The 27,543-nt window shown below is 42.3% G+C and overlaps 1 protein-coding gene and 1 non-coding gene across 9 annotated transcripts; both read left to right on the top strand.

Annotated features, from left to right (window-relative positions):
* The first annotated feature begins 1,550 nt into the window (after positions 1-1,550).
* LOC123112384 (uncharacterized) lies at positions 1,551-20,947 on the top strand. Of its 8 annotated transcripts, none has more exons than XM_044533362.1 (10): positions 1,551-2,008; positions 4,122-4,227; positions 4,324-4,406; positions 5,057-5,111; positions 5,367-5,472; positions 5,840-5,924; positions 6,870-6,929; positions 7,876-14,792; positions 15,211-19,849; positions 20,299-20,947. In XM_044533362.1, the coding sequence occupies exon 9, from the start codon at positions 17,967-17,969 to the stop codon at positions 19,401-19,403; it is 1,437 nt and encodes a 478-aa protein (XP_044389297.1). In that variant the 5' UTR covers positions 1,551-2,008; positions 4,122-4,227; positions 4,324-4,406; positions 5,057-5,111; positions 5,367-5,472; positions 5,840-5,924; positions 6,870-6,929; positions 7,876-14,792; positions 15,211-17,966; the 3' UTR covers positions 19,404-19,849; positions 20,299-20,947. The 8 variants fall into 8 exon arrangements, with proteins under 8 accessions (XP_044389297.1, XP_044389292.1, XP_044389296.1 ...); XM_044533357.1 differs by lacking the exon at positions 5,840-5,924 and having other exon boundaries at positions 5,057-5,195; positions 20,299-20,651; positions 20,769-20,947; XM_044533361.1 differs by having other exon boundaries at positions 5,057-5,195.
* LOC123118071 (small nucleolar RNA R24) lies at positions 20,878-20,966 on the top strand. The gene has a single exon (XR_006457693.1). It is a non-coding gene; the product is annotated as a small nucleolar RNA R24 (small nucleolar RNA).
* Positions 20,967-27,543: the final 6,577 nt, after the last annotated feature.

Raw genomic sequence — 27,543 nt, 5'->3', positions numbered from 1 at the left:
ATTGCATGCAACAATCAACGCCCACAGTGCACCAGCTAATTTATCAATCATTGGTAAGTCAAACTAGGGTGGCATGCATGGCATTAAAATAAGCGTGGCATACACCCTTGGCATGCATGACATTAAAATAAGCGTGGCATACCCTTGGCCTGCAGGGTATTAAACTAGCGGGGCAGGTTGGACCGAGGGGAAATTTTGGAAGAAAGCTTGTCACCAGAATGGAGGGGGTATTTCATGATCTGTAATTAGTCATTATTACCCTCATATTGACCATTTAATAATACTATATAATCACATGAGAATGAATGAGTGGTTAATATTGTTTGGACCACCAGATAATCAATTCCCTAAAAACAATAGGGGGCTCTTTGAATCACATGAATCCATAAATGCTGGAACAGAAAACCATAGGATCATAGTGTCATGACCATATAAACCCCACAGAATTTTGGCTTGTTTGATTGCATCATAGGAATGCATCACAACAGAATGCTTGGGAAAAGAATCCTGTATGATCCCACCCCACAAATCAAACGATCATCACAGGAAAAAAATCCTAAGTATTCCAACCCTCTAGGATTTATATGAAATCCTTTGAATTGAAGATGCCCTAGAAGGGGAAACAATTGTAATCTTTATATGTTTTCTGTTCTGTGTATTGGTTGAAAACAGGGGCGTTCCGTCAGCCTGTATGTTTGAACCAACCGGTACTGTTTGTGGAAGCTTTGATCAAAAGTTGGCCACACTGAGGAGCATTGGGGATTGTGTCAGTGAATATGAGCTCAGTGTGCTGTTGAAGAAGATACCCGTCCCTGTTTGTTATGTTTGGTGTGATCCCTCCCCCTGGATGCACATAACCCAGGTATGGGAATCAATATGTATGTGTGTGTGTGTATTTGTAATCACTAGAGCTGTTAATAGATGTTGTTCACGGATGTACGAACATTTAAATATCTGGACTATGGTTTTGGCAAAAACTTTACCATGATAATATTGTTCATGCTCAATTATATCCGCTGAAACAATCGTGTGAATTCAAATGATACCTGCTGGCAACCATTTATATCTTCAATCTCAGACTTACCAAAAGGAAACCTGTGTTACTGTTATTCATATCTTTATTTTCATGAACAACGGGGTCTATTAGTCACATTCAGGATATGTCTCTACTATATTACTCTTCCTTTTTGTATTTGAGATCATATTGAATGTACTCTTTTAATGAGTTCAACTTAATATTGGCCTTTAGGGCTCATGGATTTTGTGCTGATCATGCCCTTTGTTCTTCATGGTTGCTTTTTAGTATTTTCCCCTACTATTTCCTTTGTTCAGTCCATGCACTACTCAGTCCATTGTTTTGCCACTACTTCTGTTTTACACTTCTAACTATATGTATGTGAGATGATATCTGTGTGCTTTATTGTCAATGATGTAGTTGTTCATGAGAGCATTTTGAAGCTTTTATATGATCTTCACGATAAATTTGCATTCTTGTTGTGCACAGGGGATCTCAATGACAAATAATGTTAATAAGATGGTTAAAGCTGGTTTCGAAGTTAAACTATTGATGGCAGATTGGTTTGCTCGAATGAAGCCTCACATCACGAGGAAGGTTGGTAGTGATCTAAGTAATATTCAGACTATTGGCCGGTATAATATTGAGGTGTGGAAAGCAATTGGCATGAACCTTGGTGGGGTTGAGGTCGTGCAGTTGTCGGATAAAATAAGTTGCAAAACAGATGAATACTGGTCACTTGCAATGGATATTGCAAGAAAAAGCGATCTGAGCAGAGTAAAGAGTTGGCTTCGTGTTTATGCATCAAAAGATCCAAGGTATCTTTATGTTCATATTATTGAATTGTTTAAGTTTATGTTTTCACATGCTTGTTCCTTTTTTTTACTAAGCAGGGGTTGTCAAGGAAGTATTGATCCTTATATGTCCAGAGAATTTTCAGCTGCTGAAATAGTTAATCCTTGCTTGCAGAGCGCTGGTATATTATTGTAGAAGGTCTGTATTTTAATTTTTTCTGTTGCTGTTGATTTTTGTCAGCTTGGCCTGAATGCATTGGAAGTAACAGCAAAGACCTCAAGTACTTGGATATCTGAATTGTTAGAACAAAGACAGAAAAACAAATATTATAAGAAGAACAAATCAAATCAAATTCATGGATTTACCACGACCTTGGTTGTGACTCCATAGATAAAAATGGGAAATTTCTCTCTTCGAGACCATCTAAAAAGGGCATTGAACGAGAAAGAAATCGTCCACAGATAATAAAACTATCATATGCCTGGAAAGTGATATGAGGTGCTCGGAAATGGTTGAGGTAATTGAATAGGAGGATCACTATGACTATAGCCCTTGGTAGAATTCCTAAAGAAGAAAATGATCTATTTGATACTATAATCCTGTGTCTGTCTCCATAAGAAATATGTAAGAAAGACTGGCAAGCAAAACCAAAGTATATAGCACTATAGGCCAACATGACTGGTTCCGTATGCTGAAACTGCACTAAGTACTTGGCAGCTAGAACAAGCGTGCAACAATATTTTAGTTGAATCTTTGGAAACAACTACTGTCTAGATTATGGACGGAGAACAGCAAAAATTGGGCAACCCGCCAGCATACTCCTGTTCCATGTTATCCAGTTCCCTATGTTGTATGAATGTAGGAATTTACTAATTGTACTGCTGATAAAACTTACCAATGAGAATTTTATAATTTCTAATAACTGTGTCGCAATGGTTTAGGATGTGTAACATGTGACCTCAGCTGAATCTTTCTAAACTGGTGGACTTCGGTAAAAATGATCTAAGCGTCTTGTATTGGTGGTTGAGACGATTGCATTAATATTTATAATAAGGCGTTATTCTTGTTCTTCTGTTGATGCTTTTGCCCAGTTAACTAAGACGCATAGTCGCACTTGAGGTGCTTTACAAGTTGCCTGTCTTAGAGCCATCACCAGCAGGGATTACAGTTTATTGGGGCCGAAGAATAGAAACATACTCTGTCAGGGATCCAATCACAACCCCTATTTTAGGGAGGCACCAAAATATTGCCCGAGCCCCTTCTCCTGTGGGTTCAAAGAGGGCCCTTTTCCCTGTGCAAGGTGCGAAGAAATTTCTGCTCCTGGCCGCCCCCTCCTCCGTCATTCTGCTGCTTCTCTCGCCCCAGCCGGTCTCTTGAGCCGACGCTCCCTGTGAGGCTGCTAAATTTGGTCTCCTCTGTTTTGGGCCGTTCTGCTTTCTTGATTCAATTTAACAGTCCTTGATGCTGGAGTGTTTCTTCATCCTGGATTGGTGAGGACGAATTAGCTGTTACTTTAAACTGGTTCAGGAGAATCAAATTGTTTCTAAGATTCTAAAGGATGATTAAACCCATTAGCAAAATATACACTGTAGGGAAAGGCTTACAACTGCTTCAGGATAATTGAATTATTTCTAAGGATGATTTGTTTTGAGGCGCCATATGGTCTTCTTAAATAAATTTATAGTCATTAGTCATAGATTCTTATCATAAAAAAATAAATGTGTGCTTAGAGGTGTTTTGCGTCACTAAATATATTTACCCAAAAAATCATATTGAGAAAACTGACCTTGCTCTATGGATGTTTGTACAAGTCTGCCTACAGTTAAGCTAATTTTGCCAAAAATAATACATAAACAAATCTGTAATACTGGTGTCTTTATGTGGTGACATTAAATAGTTAAATTGACATCATATCTTTTAAGGCCTTGTATGTTTGCTAGGTTGAGTCTTCATAAAGTTGTGTTGCTTGCTGGGCTCCCAGAACATTTATTCTATTCTCTACCGGCCTCTGCCTATGGTTATGCTAATTTTATCAAAAATACTAGAAGCCTAATATTCACTGAGCCTAAGTTGACTTGTAATGGTTATATTGACACAAAGCATATCTTTGCAAGGCATTATGTTGCCTAGGTTATCTAGTGGGAGCATGTTTGAGCTTGCATCTAAATATGCCTTCTTGCGTGCATAGGTTTGTTTGTTTACTTGCAGAATAAAGTATCTCAACTTAAAATACAGTATTTCTATGTTTTATATGGAATGCTTGCATAAGAACCTTTTTTTTGAGGGTGTATAAAAACCTTTCTAACTGCAGGCGGATGTTTGGCTTTTGAACTTGGAGCAGCGTGGGGGGAACATATTAGCTAGGCATTACTGCAAGCACATGGAGAGGGAAAATATACCAATTGCTTTCTTTAACAGTATCTTTATAATTGTGTTATATTTGCTGTCTTATTTTCCATCTTTTTTACAATACATTTGCGTATACATACATGTACCCTTAACTTAAAATACAGATGTGCTACCAAATTTGTTGGAGCATCCGGGATTTGGGGGTGTTGACGATCCAAGATGGACCATCTTCATGGAAGACTGTGAGGTCTGAGCTCTGATATTCACAAAGGTCCTTGTTTATTGGTCTAGTTGCATATGAGTTGTGAAGTTGTGGGGGTGAAATGTCCTTGCAAATCTTCGTGTACTATTAATATTGCTAGACAGTGGTTTTTAGTTGTAGCACAATGCTAGTTGATTTTTTAGACCAATGTATCTGTAGGATGTTTTAAATCCTAGCACATCGCTAGATGATTTTTAGTACCAATGGTATCTGTAGGATGTTAACATTTCAAATTTATGACTCATTTAAGTGGAGTAGTGAAGATGAGTTCTTGCAGAATTACGTTTGCAAGATAAAGGTCCAACATAGTTAACTGGTGATATTTGGATTCTACTCCCTCCGTTCCTAAATACTTGTCTTTCTAGGCATTTCAACAAGTGACTACATATGGAGCAAAATGAGTGAATCTACACTCTAAAATATGTCTACATACATCCGTATGTAGTAGTCATTTGAAATGTCTAGAAAGACAAGTATTTAGGAACGGAGGGAGTATAACTTTAGCCTAGATGTGATAGGAATTCTTTTATTTATTGTTAGACATGTAGTTTTGATTGCTGATTTGCTGTCAATACCATCTTTTTTTGTGTTTAATGTTGTCTACAATGTCAACAGTTGCCTTTTGTTTATTGCAGGAAGAAGTCTGTTCAAAAATAGAGGATGCTTTCTGCCCTCTTAAAAATGCAAAATGTAATCCGTGTTTGGAGTACATAAATTATATTATCTTACCTTGGTTTGGAAAATTTGAGGTGTTGCGGACTGGAGAGAACAGTGGTATAAAGTAACTTGGGCTGCCAAGTCACATTTCTTCTTGTTTCCCGTTGAATTTATGTAATAAACTAGTGGAATGTACACTTATATCATTCAGTCATTGCAATTATGTATTTCTAGGAAGGCTTTCAATATATTATCATGTAGATTTGGTTGATGATAACTTCTATGCAGGACGTTCATGTGCATGGAAGAGCTTGCTGCTGATTATGAAAGTGGCGCTTTGCATCCAATTGATGTGAAGCAGGCACTTGTCAAGGCAATAAATATGATGTTGCAGGTAAATTTCTTTATCTGTCTGCTAACTTGCAGTGATTTTTATTCTATGTATGTTTTGTCATTTCTCTGATTGATTTTGGAAGTTCCGTTGATATTAATGGATGTATCAATCAAAAGATTTTGCGTATGATCATGGACACAATGTCTCAATATTAAATCAAATAGTATTAACCTAGAAGCCTAGTGGTATTGTTCATTTGTGCCCCTTTTCTAGGTTCATTTCGTTCGTTGGATGACAATTGGACCTTTATTTGGCGCCTTCCTTGTATAATTTGTGCTGCACATTAGTATAAGTTAGTATTGTGCATGTCCTCCCCATGTCACCTAATCATCGACTAGATTAAAGGTTTGACTTGTTTTGTTCTTAGAGAGCCTGAAGAATGGTACGAGGACGAAATGCGTGAAAATTTATAAAACGGAAGAAACAAAAGGCTTTATCTGATGGTGTTCCTGGTCAGCACAAAAACCCTTTTTGGCCTACAACTTACGTTAGAATCTGATTATGTCCATTTCTGGATGAGCTTTTTAACTAGCTGGATATAAATGTTTGACTCAATTCCTTGTGAATTAGAGCCTGAAGGTATTGCATGAGGAAAATGCATGAAATTTCGTAAAGCAAAAGAAATCAAATGCTTTATTTGATGGTGTCTCTGGTTGGCACAAAAACAAAAGGAAGAAACATTTTCTGTCTTCTCTCTCAGAACATTTTCTCTCTTATCCTTGCATTAGAATCTGACCATGGCTGGTTAGGCTTTTTATAACCAACTTCCTAGATTAAAAGCTATAAGCTCTGACCCATCTCCAAGCAAGCAAACCTCTAAAAAACCAGCAAGTTCTGGTAACTCATCTGAAAAGCAGTTTGACCCTACTTTCACATGTTCTCTATGTACTAATTGGAGAGCAGTTACCAGCTGTTCCAGTGACTTTTCTCAGCTATGCCTAAGGGCCCTCTAACGGCCCTTGTGTTCTTGTTCAGCATAATGTAAGGGTTGTCCAAAATTGACGTGGAATTTTGTGGCAGATGACAAGCTAGAGCCATGTTATTTAAACTAGAGCTATTTTATTCTAGTATTATATCTATATAGTTTTTGGTGACAGGTTTTATTTTATGAAGTATGAAAGAAATATTTACTGATCTTCATCCAATATGGCCATATGAATCAACTCCCCTCATTAATGTGAACAATGACACATTGCATTTATGCATGTCTGTGAGTTTAAGTGATGAGTCCTAATTGTTGAGGGAAGGTTGTTCTTTTTACCTTGCTTATGTGATCAACAAAATGTGCTTTATATTCTAGAATTGTTGGAGCATTATATTAGTTATTAATTATACATTCAAATATTTGTTTTATCATAATAACACTTAACTCTGATTTTCATTTTTTCTGTTTCAAGCCTGTCCGTGACCATTTCAGTAGCAATGATGAAGCAAAAGAACTCAAGGAAGCTATGCAGGTACATTTCTTATCAACCCTATTTGGTCATTACGATGTAGTATAGCATACAATTTATAGGGTAGAAGCATTTCATTGAAGTCAACTGTTTGTCTACAAATAAAATTTGAGTTGGCCCTAAATAAGTTTGCCAATTTGATGCTGACTAACATAACATTCTGATGGTACTAAACTGATACTCCCTCCATTTCTGTATACAAGCCCACTTCATATTTTATGTCTAACTTTGACCATTAATTTTATCAACGAAATGTGAGTTATATGGCACAAAAAGCATGCCATTAATGCACATTTTCAAAGAACTTTTGATATATTTTTGATGACGTATATCCCATATTTTGTTGACCAAAATTACAAGTCAAAGTTTGACATGAAAAATGAAGTGGCTTTGTATACAAAAATTAAGGGAGTTTAAATTGCATTCGAGCTGCCATAAGTACTACTTCTGGGACCTTGCTCTCTCCACATTAATCTTTGCGCTTGCGTTGTTTAACTTTTCGGTCAGTTTCTACTGGAGGAATAAAAGCTAGGAGAGGAACGAGTAACTTTACGCGAGCAATGTAGAGGTCAAATTTAAGGAGCCAAGTTTGTGACTTAAATGGTCTTAATATGACGTGTGGTGTCTGTGACCTTGGTTTGACTGTTGCACTAGTCGAATTTGCTTTCAACTCTATTCCAATCTGTTGCTGCTTCAAAATGTTGGAAGGCATCGTGAGCTAGTGCTTATTTTTAATGAGAAAATTGAAATACTGGGCTGCATAATTTCTGGAATTATTCTAATGCTTGATTTATTTGATTTTACAAGGCAGAGTTCTTAAAGAAACTTGCATCAAAATATTGACCATCTTTCTTCAAAATTATTATTTCTTTGATAAGACATCAACCAAGGTATTTTTTCTTTTATTATGTCAAGAAAATTCTATGGTAATCTTACTTTTCTTCTGCAGATATTCAACAGTAATATCTGGTGAGCAAAAGGTCCACATGCAGGTCCATACAATTTTGGGAAGGAGGGAGTGGGAATTCCAAATTGCGGTTGCCAGTTGATGTAAAAAATGTTCGATTGCCCATGGTCAAATCCTGAACGTTCGGGATTTATCATTTCCAAAAACTCATAGGCCATGACATTTATGCCAACGACTCGTAAGTGAACTTTATAATCAACGGAACACTGCTTCAAAAATTGTTCAGGGGCACTTGGGCGGTGATAGCATCTCCTGCAGGAAACAGAAAATCAAACTCATAATAATAAAACAAATACACACACTAGAAACAACATTTTAAACTTTAAAAAGGATTAAAAAACAAAGATAAAAACAACAGAATTTCATTTCTTAAACTTCTAGAGACTGTTCTGAAGTCACAGCCATAACACCCACAGCTGACACCTAACACGACATCAGCATTTGTTTTTTGCTCACATAACAGGATCATACAAATTCATTACAAGAAACGTCCCAAACCAAAGCAAGCCAATTTCACTCGTCACTGCAATCAAACAGGTGGTTGCGTTTAGAAACTTGTATCACCAAGCTTACCCTATCCATTTCTGAAACTGACACATGTTCCTAAAAAATTATGTGTTTTGACATAAAACTATGCTCATAGAAAAATCCTGTGCTGCTAAGACGACTCGTACTAAAATAAATGTCAACTTGTGCATCAAACAGTCCAATTGGTTAGTTTAGTTAAGTGAGCTTTTGAATTGTTCCACACGATGTTGCACATATGTTAAACCCATCCTTCAGTTTCACACAATGTTGGACATATGTTTTCATGAAATGAATCAGCCAATAACAAAGTTGAGATGCCTCCATAGCTTTTGCTATTTCTTTTGCTTCAGCACTGCTTCTGAAGTGGTCACGGACTTGAAACAAATGTCACAACATATTAGTGTCAAGACAAGTACTTAGATTAAGCACGCTCATAAGCTAACGCACACAAATAAGCATGCTTCATTCCATCAATTTCGCCAATTGTCCAAATACTTGGGTTCAGCACATAGTTTGTTGCATACGAGTAAAATGCAGTGTTCAAGAAAGCATTTCTAAGCGACGCTTAAGCTCAGCGCTGAGTGATGGCTATGTCTATTTGAACTTTAGTGCATATATATATACCAAATTATGGACAAATTTTTCAAAACACTTAAGCTTCCTTAAGCAACCGTTGCTCTAAGCTGTGGCCTTCTGCTTCGCGCTTTTTTGAACATTGATAAAATAGAACCAGGCCCAAACCTCATAGCAATCGCCAATTGTTCCAAATACTTGGCCGCAAGATCTATTTCACCCTACGGCAACAATTGGCAACCAACGAAACAAACCTATTTTTGGTCATGGCAAGTTTGATAAGGATACTTTGTCTGCCATTCAAACACGCCCTTTGTTCCCCTAATGCCTTCAGTATGGTATATCTAGCACTAATAGTACATCTTTTAGCACTAGTAGATTCAAAGATAATATAATAGAAAGAATCTAAAGTGTCGTAGAAAAAACTATATGTAGTTCTTTGTACCACACTTTCAGATTCCAACCAGATCCTTTCATTTAAGACTTGGATTTTTTTATTTAATCCCTTTTTAATTTCTTCAATGATTAATTGGAATTCCAATTAATTAATTTGGCTGACTGTTTTTACATAAATAATAAGTAAAAAAGAAGTAGGAACTAGAATGAACAGTGCAGTAGCAATAAATGCGAGAATATTGACTTCCATAACCTCTTATGCCTTCCTCACTTGATATATAATGACAGAAGAAAGATCAATGATTATAATATAAAAAAAGAGTTACCTGCAAAATCAAGTTAGTGGCCTTGATAAGAGCCACCTTCAAATCAGCAGGATGCAAAGCGCCACTTTTATAATCAGCAATAATCTCCTCCATGCTCAAGAAGATTCTGTGTAAGGTAGCAGCTGTCAGTTGTCACAAAATATTTACACAATTATATTTTTCACAAATTTTGGGTTAGTGAACATGTGATGAATATAGTTGAACATTCAACTTGCAAATTACATATAAAAAACTTACTTGCTGCAACTATTATCATCCATCCGAGCAACCTCAAATTTTCTAAACCAAGGTAAGATTATATACTTTATGTACTCCAAACATGGATTGTCTTCTGCAAATTTTGGAGGGCAGAAAGCATTCTCTATTTTTCTACTGACATGTTCCTGCAATAAACAGAGGGCAACTATTGAAGAATATCCATTTAATGTGTTAGAACAGAGGAATACATCACAGCTAGGCTCAAGTAACAATAGAAAATGGCTGGTTATTTTAGTTGTTTTTCTTACACCTGAATATAAAAAATGTGCAGCTCTTCTTTACACAAGGGTGGAGAGAAATTTGATACTTAGTTCTGCTCTTCTATTTCATTACCGTTCAAATGGTCCACTGATTTTAGTGCAAACATACTCTTGGATACTCTTTGTGAGTGACCCAAAAACAAGAGGGGGCATACTTCCATTTCAAACAACAAAAATGAATGTTCTTTGCTTCGCTTCTTGAGTTGTATGTAACAACCTTTTGAAAAAAAAATCCTTAGACACAGTAGCCATGAATTTTACATGCAGCAGCTGATATTGTTTATTGGTGAAAAATATAAAAGGGGATGTGAGGCAGAGTTAGGTAACTTGGAGGCAATGGCTGACAAAAGGAAAATGAAAAATTTTAAATGGAGGGCAGTAGCACAGTTCCACCTCCAAGGCTTTCTGACAACATTTGTTTTCCTTGAAGGCAATAGGGAGGCATAGGCTGGCATTAAAAAATTGATTCGTTTTGTTTTCCTTCAAGGTAAGTACTCCATAAATAACGATCGACAAAGGAGAACACACCTCATCATCTTCCATGAAGATTGGCCATTTCAGGTTCCCCCACTACTCCCATTCTGGGTCTTGCAGAAAATCAGGTGGCATATCTGTGTTCACGTTAAGGTCTCACATGAATTTGTGGGTGTGATGCATACGGAAGAGAGATAATTGTGTGGGACAAAAGATAATGCAAAACGTAAGATACTTTGAAACAAAGCAATTTGCTCATTTTCCAACTGCATGAGGTCGCAGTATTCTCTAGCTAACATGTTGGCCCCACGCTGATCCATCCCCAACATCCATATGTCCACCTGCAGTAAAAAGGTATTGTGGCTTCAACTAAACAAGCCAAAGTATAGGAGTATAAATACCAAAAACAGATCTAATGTATCGGATACTCTAGACCCATGTCTGCACAGATCAGAATCTAATCTAATGAATCAGAAGACATGCATACTACTAGGAGAATAGATTTTATGGTGAATATGTTAGACCCAACAGGAAGCATCCACTCATAAGTATAATCCATCTAATTGCTAATTAATGTACTTTCTTATCCTGCAGAATTTTTATAAGCCTTGGCAAGATTGCTAAGGCGTGAAGCATGTGCAATATGGTCAAATAACATACTCCCTCCGTCCCATAATGCAAGACACTTTCTGACACTACACTAGTGTCAAAAAGCGTCTTACATTATGGGACGGAGGGAGTAGAAGTTATGTAAACAAACAATCAAGATTCTTTGTTGCGTGTAAGACAGAAGAAGCCAACCTCTGGAAGTAGTAGAACTGCACTCTGCAAGCAAGGATACAATGTGTCAGCAAGAGTAAATTTTCTTATCATAAATGGATCTGTACTCCCATGATCACTGCTTCATAAAAAAACATCAGTAGCATGTATCAGAAATTATCAAAAAATAATACGACTTGCATGTTAAAAATAGCATGATTTGCATGCATATACAATGAATAATGTATGGTACACGTATAAATTTTTTGACATGGAATGCATGTTTAAGAAGCAATGATCCAAAAATCATTGATTAAATTAAAGATTTGAGTGAAATGAATCTTAAACAATTAAACAATATCCTTGCATCTTCTGATGCATGAATACTGAAACATCTTTTAATTTCACTAAGATTGCTATTTCTTGCAATATCCATGGCAACTGGCCAGTACTCTTCTGCATGGCAGCTTATTAAATCTGACAACTGCACAAACTCCACCCCATCGAGGTTCATGCCAGATGCTCTCAGCATCTCAATATTGTACCTGCCAATAGTCTGCACTTTGCATATGTTACCACCAATCTTAGGGTCCATTAGAGCAAACCAATCTGCCATCAACATTTTAACTTCGCATCCAGCTTTAACCAACTTATTAACATTAATTGTCATTGAAATTCCCTGCACAACAAGGATAAATCCATTTAAAACATGTAGTGAAGATCGAATACAGGATTGAAAAGATCCCCAGAACTACAAACATCATCAGCAATTAAGCAAAATGAAAACATCTCATATATAAATTGTTGAAGGAAAAATAAAAAGCAGAGGTAACAGATTTAGTAGTTAATATACTTAACTTAGTACATATGAAAGGTGAACATTTAATTTATAACAATAAATTTCTATTTGATCTAACCACCCTTTACATTTAAAGAAGTTTTGATTTTGCTTAATACAACGAGTCATTAATACAACGTGTCATGCCATACAATGAAATCCAGAAAATGTAGCATACTTGCAAAGCAAATTACCATGGCAAAGGTTTTTGCTAAAATACATAGTCAGACATAGATTGAGAAGGCGATACCCTGATTTATATGATTAAGACTGTTGGCACCTGAATTCATCCTAACTCTGGACATTTAAATGTAGGACACTACAAACATTACATCAATGAAGGATTATTTTTCGGTGTTTCCTAAAACAGAATTTAAAATCAAGTGACCAGAATCAAGATCTAGCTAGTTATTCATATACCTGGGTTATAGTCATCCAGGGGGAGGGATCACACCAGACATAGCAAATGGGGGCGGTTTTCTCCTTCAAGAGGAGCCTCAGCTCATAGTCACTAGCATGCTCCCCAACACTACGAAGTGTGGCCAACCTTTGATCAAAGCTCCCACAAACAGTACTGTTTGGTTTGAACATACATGCTGAAGGAGCCACCCTGTACTCAACAGATACAGGGCAACAGAAAACGTATAAGATTGTAATTAGTTCCCTCCTTGTTTTTCAGGTAAATGCTTATATTAACCACTCATTCATTCTTGTGAATATCTAGTATTATTAGATGATCAATCAACCTCATTATGAGTCATAGTGACCAATTACAAATAAATAATATATCAATAATGGATAAAAAATGTGAAAACAAAAGGTGTGGCACTAGATTGCTTTTAGCTAATATATGTGATTCTCTAATATACACTAAAATATAAAAGGGCCTTTCGGGCACATCTAGATGTGTCCTAATTATTGCACATCTAAGTGGATCGATCAAACTAGGAAAAGAAAAAGGACAAAAGAAAATGTTTGCACGAATCTCCGCGTAAAATCTAGATGTGCTTTAGCAAAACTGAATATAAAAACCTGTGTTACGATCTCAGCATCCATACAGTTTCATCTCAACAGTATATGATTTTACTATGATTGAGACAATACAATTTAGTAACCCAGCTACCCATGTATTATTAGATGATCAATTAGGCAAGTTAAGACTTGTGATTAGTTTGACTGACCAATGATTGATAAATTAGCTGCAGTTCATGATTAGTGGGAAATGGAGATATTAACTGAAAAGTTGGAAAGAAGGATGTGTTCGGATTGTGACCAAAGTGAACCCTAGCATAATTTTGATTGTGAGTACATAATTGTGTAAACAGCAGGTACAGCATAATTGAATGCTCTCTACAAAAACCCTATGGTACAATCTTAGCCGTACAACAATTTACCATTTTCACAATTGACTATGGATTTATAATGATTCCGCAAATTAGGCCCAAGTTAAGACTTACAAAACTGCTTCTATTGAATTATATATGAAAAATACCTTTCCCTAATAATAAAGCAAGGGTTGAGTTTGTCGGCTTCATCGTCGCATCCTTTTTACACAAAGGTCCGTGTGGTTTTTAACTATTCAACCCGCACTCCTCATATCATAAATAAAAAGTCATCACGAACCGGTACGTGTGAGAGAAAGAACAAAATTAAACGGACGTGCCTCCCGATCTGATCTCCAGTTTCTCGACCTTCACCCACGGCATTCCACCGTCATCGCACCTCCTGCCACGCCCCGCCCCGCCGGCCGCCGCCTTTCGTCGCCACCACCTACCCCGCCGCCGTGCGTCACCCCACCTACCCTGCCGCCGCGCCTACCCCTATCTCCGGATCGAGGTGGGTCACCGAGTGTGTGGGCGCTAGGTGGTTCTCCCGCTCGGTCAAATCAAGTGAAGTCTGCACAGGGCGGCGGTGGACGGGCTGGACGTGCGGAACGATGGGGCATACGGATCCAGGCGAGCGGCCGCGCCACCGCCCTTTGCCGCATAGGCGTACGCACACGTGGGCTGTTTCTCTGTTGTCGGCCGGCTGCAGAAGGTGGCCGGCGTCGCCCCCGTCGTCAAATCCCATAGCCGGTCGATCTCAACCACGTGTTGCAGTTGTAGATGTCGAGGCCGAGGCCATCCATTATCGTGAGATGGAGCGGCGGAGAACTGAGGCGTGCTGGAGCAGATTCTTTAGACAGTGGAGTTGAGCGACCCACTCATCGATGCCAGATGCGCTTAAGTGAAACCAGGGATCCGATCCATCCATCTCAGAGCGGATGAATCAACAGCGTATCCATCTGGTCCAACAAGTGAATTTAGGCGATTAATTAGCATGAGCATACGAGCTCTTGTGCACATGTAGTTTAGGTGTATACAGCTTCAGGTAGTCAACTCTTCATTTACCAATCGCCCAGCTCTGAGCTATCCCAACCTTCCACAGCCACCACCACCCCTAAGCACCGGAGTAGAGCAAGGCTGCGCTGCGGCAACTTCATCCCCGGTAAGCAGTGGATCCCTTTCTTGGAGTTTGCATCGCTGTTTGCTTAGATTATTCACCGTATCCCCCATCAAACCTGTGCTACTTTTAGGTTCCTCGGTTCATGATTTCCTCTATATTAATGTCATCTCCGGTCAAAGCGTTAGCATGATAGAATGAAATTTGAAATTCGTTAGTGGTTTCGTGTTGGCGAATCAGCCTGGGCTAGATCATATCCTGTGCTGAAACTGCCTACGTTTGTTCATTACTATGTTTCAAATTATCAGTAAGGTCTATTTGTGCTTGTCCATAGTTGATCAAAAGATAAAGCTTCACTACTGCTATTGTTGTTGTTGTTGTTGTTGTATTTTACCCATATATCCATTTGCAATCAGCATCCATTTTTTCCTTCAAATGGTCAAATGTTGCCTTAATATTGCAGGATACCAGTCTCGTGCTGCTGCTTGGTCTTGCCTCGGACTTCTTTTCAAATGCCCGTTCAGTAAGTCATGTTGGGAGAAACTTTGTGTTAGATGGCCTGATCTGAATAACAGATTGGAATTGTTTTTTTTTGAAACAAGGCAAAAGATTTGCCATTTCATTGATTAAGAAGAAGGTTTAGACAGGCCACGAAGTGGCAAGAAATAAAATCTACTCTCGCGGCATTACAACACTCAAATGCTTGGCGCCCGCCAACGCCCAAAGCGACAACTCCTCTTTTATCTTACTAATGACGACCGTCGTAGGTGCGGCGGTGTTGCGGAAAACTCTAGCATTGCGCTCCGTCCAAATTTCCCAGGAGATTAGCATCATTAGTGAGGCGAGCGTCTTGGGGGATTCAGAACGAAGATATACGTTTCCATTCCACCATTCCCACACCGAGCTCCTCGCTGACCAAGTAGTAGCCTGAGTGTGATCCATGCCAAGCCAGCGAAGAATATCGTTCCACACACGAAGGGTGTAGCGACATTGGAACAGTAAGTGGGCTGCCGTCTCTGGGCTTTGCTTGCAAAGCGGGCATAGCCCGCAGTTGGGCCACCCACGTCGAGCAAGGCGGTCCGATGTCCAGATTCTATCTTGAAGTACAAGCGATGCGAAAAATTTGCACCGCGGAGGAGCCCACACCTTCCACACCGATAGGACCATGGCTGACGTAGTTAGGCCCTCAAACTGCGCCTTGTAAGCCGAGGAAGCTGAGTACGATCCGTCCTTGGTGAACTTCCAAATAATGGAATCCTCCACGTCCTCATCCAGAGTGACCGAGTCAATCTTCTCCCAAAGTGCGACGAACTGGTGGACATGGTCTACTGTGAGACCGTCGGAGAAGTCAATATGAGAGATCCAAGTGTTGTTTGTTAAAGCCTGTTTGACCGAGCAGTTTTTCCTTCGGGAGAGGTCGAAAATGCCAGGCGCTAGGTCCCGTGGGCGCATGCCATCAAGCCAAGAGGAGTTCCAGAACTTAGCCACATGCCCATTGCCAACTGTGACGGAAGTGGCAGCTGCAAAAAAGTCCCTGTCTTCATCAGTGCATGGCGTACCCATACCAATCCACGGTCTTGTGGGCTCTTGCCACTCGAACCAGAGCCATCGAAGCCTAAGAGCCTTGGCAAACTTGTCCAAGTTGAGCACACCTAAGCCACCGTGCTTCTTAGGCTTGCAAACAAGGTCCCAATTGACTTTGCATTTCCCACCAGAAACCTTGTCGGTGCCCGCCCAAAGATAGGCGCGACGGATAGAATCAATCTTTCTAAGGACCTTAGCTGGGATGTTGAGCGGCGTGAGGTGGTAAATGGCAATGGCAGTGAGAACAGCTTTGACAAGGACGGCCCGACCGGCGGTAGCGACATGTTTTCCTTGCCACGGAGGGAGTTTGCCAGCCACCTTATCCTCAAGGTGCTGAAAGTGGATCCTCTTGAGGCGCTTGACCGATAACGGTAGTCCAATATATCTCATTGGAAAGGACGTGCGGACAGCCGGAAAAGCATGAAGAATGTCTTGAAGATCGACACTTTCACAACGAATCGGGGCGACAAGGCTTTTAGCACAGTTAGTGACTAAACCGGTAACCTCTCCAAAGGAAGCCAGGATAGAAGCAAAAAACTGGATGTCCTCCTTGATGGGCTTGACAAAGATGGCTGCATCATCAGCATAAAGAGAGGCACGAATGGTCACAGAGAGGATGGAGATGCCCTTGAGATGTAGCCTTGTTTAGGAGATGGTGCAGGGGTCAATTGCCAGCACGAACAGTAACGGGGAGAGCGGGTCACCTTGCCTAAGACCGCGGCCATGCTTCAGAGGGTCACCCAAAATTCCGTTGATCAAGACCCTTGAGGAGGATGTGGAAAGGAGTGCCGAAACCCAGTCACGAAATCTGCTCGGGAAGCCCAAGTGCCTTAGAAGATCCAAGAGGAAATCCCACCGCACGGAGTCAAAAGCTTTCTTGATGTCAAGTTTGAATAATAGCGTCGGCGTCTTGTTGCGGTGGAATTTCCTTGCCAAGCTTCTCACGTACGTGAAATTATCATGGATGCTCCTCTTCTTGATGAAGGCGCTTTGAGTATTAGAGACAAGGTTCTGCATGTGTGGTGCAAGTCTGGAGGCCATGACCTTAGCAATAATCTTGGCAATGGCGTGGATGAGGCTAATGGGACGGAAATCTGAGATGCATTCCGCCTCATCCTTCTTTGGAATGAGGGCAATGTTTGCGGAGTTGAGCCAATGAAGGTTGGATGTATGCAAGCTCGAGAAATGGTTGACTGCGTTCATAATGTCGCCCTTGATGATTTCCCAACAGTCCTTGAAGAAGGCCCCGGTGAAGCCGTCCGGACCCGGCGCTTTGTCACTCGGCATATCAAAGATCGCCTTCTTGACCTCCTCTTCCGTGAAGGCAGCCCCAAGGTCAGAGAGATCGCAAGCGGGGGTTGGGATAGCTACAACCCTTAGAGTGTTCGCCTGTTTGCTGCTGGTCCTGGTGATCGCTGCTACCTGCCCTGGCGAGGCTTACGTACATGTTTGTTTGCTGCTGTCAAGTAATTCTGCTCTAGTGACGCTTCCATGTATTCCTGATGCTAGTTCTGCCAAGCTTGACCATGTTGTAATCTGCTATTTGCTGTCAAGTAATTCTGCTCTAGTGACGCTCCCACGTGTTCCTGATGCTAGTTCTGCCAAGCTTGGCCATGGTGTAATCTGCTATCAATTATGTTAGACCAAAACTTGAGTATTTTGTGCTGGAATGTCCGAGGTTTGAACTGTCCTGATCGCCGCGCCACCATCCATGAGACCATCACCGCCACTCCGTGTCACATTGTGTGTCTCCAGGAGACCAAGCTCCAGAATGTCGACCCGTTCATTGCTTCTTTTCTAGGGGGACATCGGTTAAAGAGTTTTGCTCAACGCCCATCTGTTGGCACTCGAGGCGGAATCCTTCTTCTCTGGGACGAACATTTTGTCAAAATCCAAGATGTAAACATTGGTGCTTTCTTCCTCTCAGCCAAAGTCTCCCTATCCTCGTCGGGTGAATCCTTCAAGCTCACAACCGTGTACGGCCCGACGAGAAGCAACCTTAAAGACGGCTTCTTCCAAGAATTGGTCAGCGAGAAGCCCCACCCTGGCGAAAAGTGGTTGGTTAATGGGGATTTTAATCAAATTTACCGCGCGAGAGACAAGAACCGTGCGAATGTTGACCAAAGTCGCATCGTTCGCTTCCGTAACGCCCTCAATGCGTGCGAGCTAAAAGAGATACATCTTCAAAACAGGAAGTTTACGTGGAGTAATGAGCGAAACGACCCAACCTTAAGCAAGCTAGATTCCTTTTTCTGCAATGAAGAATGGGACCTGCACTTTGGCACACACCTCCTACATGCTCTCTCCTCGTCGCTCTCCGACCATTGCCCTCTCCTCCTCGCAAATGACAAAGGGCCACCGCGGACCAAATCATTCCGCTTTGAAAACTTTTGGATCAAGATGCCCAGATTCAAGGAGGTCGTCAACAGTGCATGGAACCAAGAGGTGAACCATGTAGATCCTCACCACATCCTCTTCCACAAGATGAAGAAGACAAGTCAGGTGCTTAGGACATGGAGCAAGACAATATTTGCGCATTCGAAGGTACAAATACATATGGCCCTAGAGGTCATTCTCCGTCTGGATGTGGCCCAAGAATGCCGTCCTTTGAGTGCAGAGGAGCTGGATATTCGTAGGAGGCTCAAGCGCAAGGTGGTTAGCTTGTCTGTACTCGAGCGTGCGCGGAAAAGGCAATGCTCGAGAATTACCAATCTCAAAGATGGAGATGCCAACACTCGTTTCTTTCACCTCCGAGTCAATCATAGAAGGCGCAAGAATTTCATTCACCGCCTTAGGCATAACAGTGGATGGGTCACAGAGCATGAGCATAAAAAATCCATCATCCAAAACCATTTCGCGGAGATCACCAAGAGGGGGACGCCCCGCAACATTGATATCAACTGGGACAGATTGGAATTGTTGCACGCAGCAAAAAGAAACTGGACTGGACATATGTTCATGGAAGTGTTTGTGGTGGCAGTATGGAGTATATGGAAAGAGAGAGCTGCTAGACCCTCTTTTGGTTTGTATTCTGACCTCTCCTCCCCCTCCCCTGCTAACTTCTCTATGTAAATATTGTACTGTAGCTTTGACGCTCTGATCTAATACAAAGGTCAGTGGTGGGGTTCCCCCACTGTAGAAGGTTCTTAAAAAAACAGTTTTCTAGATGATAGTTTTAGGTCTGTTAGTAACTTGGTCTGAGTGATGTTATTGTCTTCGTTAAGACCAGTCGAGCCCCTGATTTTCATTGAAGTCACTCTCAAAGACATGGCCACATTTGTACACTTTATTAAAGTTTGGCATGGTTTTCTTTTAATAAATGGGTGCTCCACTCTATTCTGTACCTTGTGTTCTTTTGTGATAACAGGATTTTATTGTTGGATAACCCTCCAATTGATGAATCTGGCGAGCTGTGCTCTTGCAGATTACTAATACAGTGACAATCCTTCAGATTCAGGGGATACAATGTCGGATTACATTCTGCGGACATATTGAAATAATTTTTTTTTGCGGTGGAGGTATAACATGCTACCACTTTTTCAGTACATGCATAACCAACTTCCATTCTTTATAAATAGCAACAAGCAGTTTTCATCTCCACGCATATTTAAAAGCAAAAAAAATTTGTATTGTTTATTAAAACTGTATGATGAGATGGTACACAGTGTTGGACTAAAATTGGAGAACACAAGTTTATCAGAAACAATAAGAATTTGTCATCAAGGATCTAAGAGCTCTGGAAATATGTTGTTCTCCTCTTTTGATTCTCCTTTCAGTACATAAGATTTCAGACTCTGGTTTATAAGTATAAGGATGAAAATAGCTTTAAATACCATAATGCACCTATCGTTCGATTGGATTCAAAGTGCAATAATGTACAGAACATTAACTATTACTCCCTCCTTCCGGAAATAAGTGACGCCGTTTTAATTCAAAATTGAACTAAAACAGCGTCACTTATTTTCAGATGGAGGGAGTATATGATTTCTTCATCTGGTTGCTGCATCCCCTTTATCCATCAAAATAGTGTTGTACAAGGCTCATTTATGTTGGTTGGAAGAAGGATCACAACAGAGGCACAATAAACTGCCAGCATATTAGCATCAAATTAGTGGGAAAAAGGATGTTGTCTCTGGAGCTAGATCTTAAGTAGGTTGTGCCTGTTTTCTCGCCCGGTGCAACGCACGGGCATTTGTACTAGACCAAGACCAAGCAGTCCTATCCACGAGCAAGACCAAGCAGGACACCCCTGCCAAGCCGCAGCACAAGCCTATAATGTGCAAGTATTTCCGCAAGATGGCCATGCCTATCAAGAACCAGGTACTAACACCACAAAAATTCTACTTGAAAAGTTGGAATGCACATGTTATGCTTGGTTTTTATGCTACCACTCATTGTTTGTGCACCATCTCTTATAGCGATTAAACCTTTTTGTAGATTGTACCGTTAACATTTAAGAAGTTTTTCTGTCATTGGAGAATCTGTTTTGGTCTTTGTTTCTAAATGGTGACCAAAGGTATTGCTGTAATGATCTGTAACAGTAAGGATTGCTGTAATGATCTGTAACAATAAGGATACCAACTGATTAATTGGTTATTCTTTGAAATGTTTTTTTACACTTGGCATCTGTGCTCAACCAGTTACGAAAATTGTTTTTGCTGTATAAGATTAGATTATTTTGTAAATTATTTTCACGTTAGTGAGCACATATTAGATTATTTTCACCCGTTGCAATGCACAGGCATTTTTGCTAGTATTTAATAATGGATAAACTTGTATTCGGCACTACTCCCTCCATTTCTAAATACAAGACTTTCTAGAGAATTTCAATAGACTACATATGGTAGTCCGTATTGAAATCCCTAAAAAGGCTTATATCTAAGAACAGAGGGAGTAGTATATACTACTAAAATGTACATAACTGCACAATTTGCACAAAAGAAAATCTATCAGGAAAAAACTGTTTGTGAGAAAAAATGTCAGAAAATTATTACTCCCTCTGTTCCTAAATATAAGTCTTTGTAGAGATTCCACTATGAACCACATATGGAGCAAAATGAGTCAAGCAAAAACGTAGACGATTGCAACAAAAAAAACGTAGATGATTGCAACAAAAAAAAAGACTTGTGCTTCGGCGGGATCCAGCTTCTTCTGCCCAAGGTTGCAGGTCTGTCGGGCACGGTTCCAGCTCTGCCATACACTGGTTGAAGCTCTAGAAGCCGATGGTTGCAGCAAAAAGGGCATCTAGTGCGTCAATGGCTCCCAATTTTTTTGGCACACGGTTGCAGTTCTGCAGGGTGCGGTTCTAGCTCCGCTACGTACCAGTTGCAACATCTCGTCATGGCGTGGAGACGGGGTGTGTGCGGTAGCGTGGTGGTCGCCTCCTGTGCTCGTGCCGTGAAAAAAGAAGGAAGGGGCGGGAGGAAGAAGAGAGCCACATAGAAAAAAGGAAGGGGAGGTGGTGGGCCAGGCACACATGGGTTACGTGGGACAATTAGTCAAACATGTGCGGGACAAACTCGGTTCGCTGCATTGTGCACTATTGCACGGCAAGCGAGCGACCGGTGCAGTTTTCGGCCGGCGCGCCGTTGTTTAACGTTTCCCATAATATAAGGACATGCGGTCGTGCTATTTATTGCATGTGTACGGTATCACTTAGTTTTCTGAATTATTTAAAAAGTCATGAACTTGAATAAGTTCATCAATTTTGAAAAAGTTCATCATTTTTAAAGAAAAGTTCACAAATTTAGAAAAAATTCATTGAATTTGAAAAAAGTTCATCAATTTAGAAAAACAGTTCATCGGATTTGATTTTTTTTCATAGAATCTGAATTTTTTTCATCAAATTTGAAAAGTGTTCACGGATGTTCAAAAAGGTTCACAATTTCGAAAAATGTTCAAATGTTTTTGAAAAAAAGTTCACCAATCATAAAAAAAGTTCATCAATTTTGAAAAAAAAGTTCAACAATTTTACAAAAAATCACCAATTTTCAAGAGAGTTGGTCGAATTCGAAAAGAGCTCACGGATTTGAACAAAAATTTCATTGATTTTGAAAATAAGTTCATCAATTTTTTTAAAACACAATCTACAAAAAAGTTCATCGGATTTTAGAAAATAGTTCACGGATTTGAAAAAGAGTTAATCCACTTGATAAAAAAAGTTCACATTTTTTTTGAAAAGATTATATATGTGAAAAAAGTTCACGAAAATGAAAAGAAATTCACAGATCTTAGAAAAACGTTCACGATTTGAATAAAGTTTCATATTAAAAAAAGCCACGTACTTTTAAATAAAAAATAAATGGTAAAAGAAAAAATAAATAGAAAGTAAGAACCCGACTTGAAAACCCGCCAAGCAAGATAATGTAAAAACAAAGTGCGGGAGAAACGAATAAGAAATGGGAAAAGTGTTTATGGGCAAGACAGGTGAGCTAGGCGAATTGGTTATTGTGTTCGAACAAAACAAAGAGGTATCAATTTTGATTCTTACCAGTCGCGCTCATTTTTTTGAAGAAAGAAGTCCATTTTCACCCCCAAATGCGCTTATAGAGACAAATACCCCCCTGAACTCTAATTTGGTACAATTTTAACCCCTAAATCTCCAAAACCAGGTAAATCTTTCCCTGAGCTGGTTTTGCTGTTAATTTGAGGGAATTTAGCCAGTTTTAGATGTTGAAGAAGTCCATTTTTCACCCCCAAATGCGCTTATAGAGACAAATACCCCCTGTCGGTGTCAAAACCGGCAGATCTCGGGTAGGGGGTCCCGAACTATGCGTCTAGGCAGATGGTAACAGGAGACAAGGGACACGATGTTTTTACCCAGGTTCGGGCCCTCTCGATGGAGGTAAAACCCTACTCCTGCTTGATTAATATTGATGATATGGGTAGTACAAGAGTAGATCTACCACGAGATCGGAGTGACTAAACCCTAGAAGCTAGCCTATGGTATGATTGTTGTTCGTCCTACGGACTAAAACTCTCCGGTCTATATAGACACCGGAGAGGGCTAGGGTTACACAGAGTCGGTTACAATGGGAGGAGATCTTCATATCGTATCGCCAAGCTTGCCTTCCACGCCAAGGAAAGTCCCATCCGGACACGGGACAGAGTCTTCAATCTTGTATCTTCATAGTCCGGGAGTCCGGCCAAAGGTCTTAGTCCGGCCATCCGGACACCCCCTAATCCAGGACTCCCTCAGTAGCCCCTGAACCAGGCTTCAATGACGACGAGTCCGGCGCGCAAGTTGTCTTCCGCATTGCAAGGCGGGTTCCTCCTCTGAATATTCCATAGAAGATGTTGAACACCAGGGTAGTGTCCGTCTCTGCAAAATAAGTCCCACATTCCACCGTAGAGAGAATAATATTTGCATCAACCGGATCTGCTGACGTATTCCACGGCGTGACATCATGCCACGGCCAGGCTTTTATTCATTTTATTGTTCCACCTCAGCGCGTTTAGCGAGGCGGTTTCCTTGGCACGTCTTGTCAAAGCAGAGATCGTGTCCCCTTATTCCGGGATCCTCATCAATACGGGTGTGGGTAACCCAGCCGCGCCATTAACCGCGGCGCTTGGGAGATAAGCGAGTTTTATTGGGCCGGTGGGGGGCTCATAGTTTTGGCCGCCCATATAAGGGGATAAGAATCCGCCCTTTCCATTCACGCCTTCTTCCTCTTCTGCTTATCCGTCCCTGCGCGCTCGAGCTCCAGCGCCCAAGCCCGCACTTCCCACCTCAACCTTCTCCAACCATGTCCGGAGCGGGAGGTAGATGGATGGCCTCCTCCGTCACGGAGGGGCAAATCAAAAAATTGAGGAAGGCCGGATACTTATCTGACGACATCGCGCACCGGCTTCCAGATGTGGGGCAACTCATCCCCACCCCCAGGCCCCATGAGAGGGTTGTTTTTCTTCCCCATTTCCTCCGCGGACTGGGTTTTCCCCTTCACCCGTTCGTCCGGGGGATCATGTTCTACTACGGCCTGGACTTCCACGATCTGGCCCCGAACTTCATCCTCAACATCTCGGCGTTTATCGTCGTGTGCGAGGCCTTCCTCCACATCCAGCCTCACTTTGGCCTATGGCTGAAGATCTTCAGCGTCAATTCGAAGGTAGTGGGCGGATGCCAAGCGGAGTGCGGAGGCGCCATGGTGGGCATGATAGCCAACGTTACATGGCTTGAGGGCGCCTTTGTAGAGACCATCAAAGGGTGGCAATCGGGATGGTTCTATATCACCGAGCCGCGTGACCCTGAATGGGCAGCGGCCCCCGAATTCCGATCTGGTATCCCCACACGGCTCACATCTTGGAAGGAGACGGGCCTGTCGTGGGGTAGTTCGGCGGAATTGACCGGACTTCAAACCTGCATCAAAGACCTGATCGGCAGGAAGGTTAAACTCGTCAACGTCGTCCAGGTCATGCTCTTCCGCCGGATTCTCCCGTGTCAACGACGGGCTTTTAGCTTGTGGGAGTTCGACCCGGCCCAGCACCAGACTCTGTCCCGGCTCTTCGACACAAAGCATGGAGATGCCTGGAAGGTGCTATTCAAGAGCTCCGAGGTCTCCCCTCCCGTCACCGAGGATCGCGGATTCTGCGCCGAGCGCCAAGCCAGCGCGGTGAGCTTAATTTTCCCTTTACGGGGTATTTGTTTTTCATAGATTTGATTCTATGCGGGATCTAAACTCCCATCTCCTTAACAGGACTGGCAGAAAAAGGCCAGACAGATCAACTGTCCGGCTCCCTTACCCGAAGACCCAGCGGACGCCCGCTTGACAAAGTTGCTGGTCCCGGCACCTCACGTGGTGCCGGAGAAGAAGGCCAAGAAGAAGGCCACGGGGACTCGAAAGAGTTCCCGGCGCCTAGTGGTGTCGGATTCATCGCCCAACAACCCCGAAGCACCCTCCGCCTCTGAGGACGAGGAGGAGGAGGAAGAAGAAGCCTCTCCCCCTCCAACGGGGGAAGGAAAGAAAAGGAAAGCCGCCCCAACTGGGGAGGCTGGAAGGTCCAAGAAAGGGAGAACCCTCCTTTCGGACTACACCTCCGACGCCGAAGACGGCGGGGAGGAATGGCCATCCAGGGTCAAGCCCTTGGCAAAATCGTAAGCATCCGGTCAACCGAATAACTTATGACGCCCCTCCATTATTTGGCATTCTCTAACGCCGAATTTGATCATGCAGTCCGCCCAAGACCCAGCTCGACGATTCGACGAGCGGCTCCTTGGATTCGTCGGATGTGAATAGCGCTTCACTTCTGACGGCCTCCTCCCCTCTCCCTACGGACACGCCGAGGTGGAGTCCCAAAAGGGACTAAACCAGGAGGAGGTGGTCCTGGAGGCGCCACAAGGCGACCTTCCGGACTCCAGGCCCGAAGGGGGTAAAGCTCCGGAGGGATCTAAGTCCGGCCCTGGTCTGGACACTGCTCCGGAACCGTCGATGGTTCCGGAGCCTAACAGGCGACGCCTTCATAAGAAGGACAAGCCTACGACACCAGTGACCTCCGTCCATCCGGAGGCGCCGGCAAATTTGCTGAAGGCGCTTAACGGCGCTTCCATCGACGAGGAACACCGCACTGTCATGAGTGCGGTGATTCAGAAGGTTCAGTCCGCCAAGAGCGGGCTGACAGAAGCCTGTACAAGCCTGTTAACGGGCTTTGAGGTATGTGTTCAAAAACATATAAAAAATATTACCGCATAGACAGTAGCCCCTGATGCTCAGTTCGGTGTTCGGAAAGAAAAGCCGAGCTGAGGATCTAAAAAGATATATGCAGGAGTCTAATAGAAATATGTCAATATGGGAATGCAGGCTGCGCTGCTGACCTCTGCCGCACTGACTGCGGAGGTCAATGCATTGAAGGAAAGCCTCGAGCGGTCCGAGAGCGAGCTCGGCCATGCCAAGAAGCAGCTCGAGGATAAAGAGGGTACATAGTACCTCCTGTAAATGTATATAGAAATACTTGGTTGCAAAATAATAACAGGACCAACGTTAATGTTGCAGGAGCCACGACCGAGGTGGCGACCCTGAAAGAGGCGGTCTCCAAGGCCGAAAAGAGTGCGGCCTTGGAGCGCACCGAGCGAGAGAAGCAGGAGGCGCGGGTGGCGGAGGTGCGGCAAGAGCTCCAGGCTCTCGTGGAAAAACACGAGAGTTTGGAGCGTGACTCGAAGACTCGAGAGTCCGAGCTTGCCTTGGCTCTTGAGAGTGCCAAGACCGCTAAGGCCGAAGCCCAGAAGGCCCTTCAGGAGATCGAGGCGATGAAGAAGATAGCGGCGGGTAAGGCATTCTTTATGCAAAGCAAAAATATAAAAGTTAATTATCTGCTACTTACCCGAATCCGGAGCTCTCCAGGAGCGTTCGCCGATCTGCCCCGTAGTGTGTCTGATGCCGCCGCATACTACCGAGCCGAAGAGGGGAGCTCGACGGAAAAAGTGTTCTGGTCTCAGTATGCTGAGGCCGAACATCCGGTGCCCCTGAGCGACCAGCTGAAGCAGCTGGTCGAGCTCCACAAGGTGGCCGAACAGGCCATGAAGGGCCTCATAGCTCGGCTGTGGCCTGGAGAAGTCATGCCTGGGAGCTACTTCGGTCTGGTGCGGCGGCTGGTGGACGCGTGTCCGTGGATTGAGGTCGTCAAGCGCTCCGTTTGTATTGAAGGTGCCCGTCGGGCCCTTGCCCGTGCTAAGGTGCACTGGGGCAAGCTAGATGCGGAGAAGCTGTTGACGGACGCGCCACCCCGGGCAAGGAGTATCGTACGCCCGAGATGTATTATAATGGCGTTCTGAAGGGTGCCCGCCGTATAGCGGATGAGTGCTCCAAAGATGTAATTTTTGAGTAGACTCGCATTTGTTATCCTGTACGCTGAAGCTTTGTTCATATGCGTTAAGCAACGCTTGTTAATTTAAAATATTACCTTCTGTGCGGCCGTTTATCAAATCTGAGAGATGCAAGTCGTCGGCTTCGACCCCCATGCCACGAGTGCTGGGGTGTTCGGGATAAACCTGAGCGCTCTTGTTCCCATTCTTGGGTCCATCTAGGGAGGCGTTCAGCACAACGAACCAGGCCGTCGGACTTATAATGCTTTATCACTCTCACTTAGCCATAGAATTCTATAATTTTAAATTTCGGCGAAGCCCCTAGTATTCGGAAGACCGAGTTCGGGGCGCTATCCACGCCTAGGCCGGATAAGTCCGGTTCCTCGCTCGAAGCGGCATAAGTCTTTAAGGACTCAA

The sequence above is a fragment of the Triticum aestivum genome, chromosome 5B (genome assembly GCF_018294505.1).
Source record: "Triticum aestivum cultivar Chinese Spring chromosome 5B, IWGSC CS RefSeq v2.1, whole genome shotgun sequence".
Taxonomy (NCBI): Eukaryota; Viridiplantae; Streptophyta; class Magnoliopsida; order Poales; family Poaceae; genus Triticum; species Triticum aestivum.
Note: the sequence above shows the minus strand (reverse complement) of the source record. Positions and strands in the feature narration are given on the sequence as shown.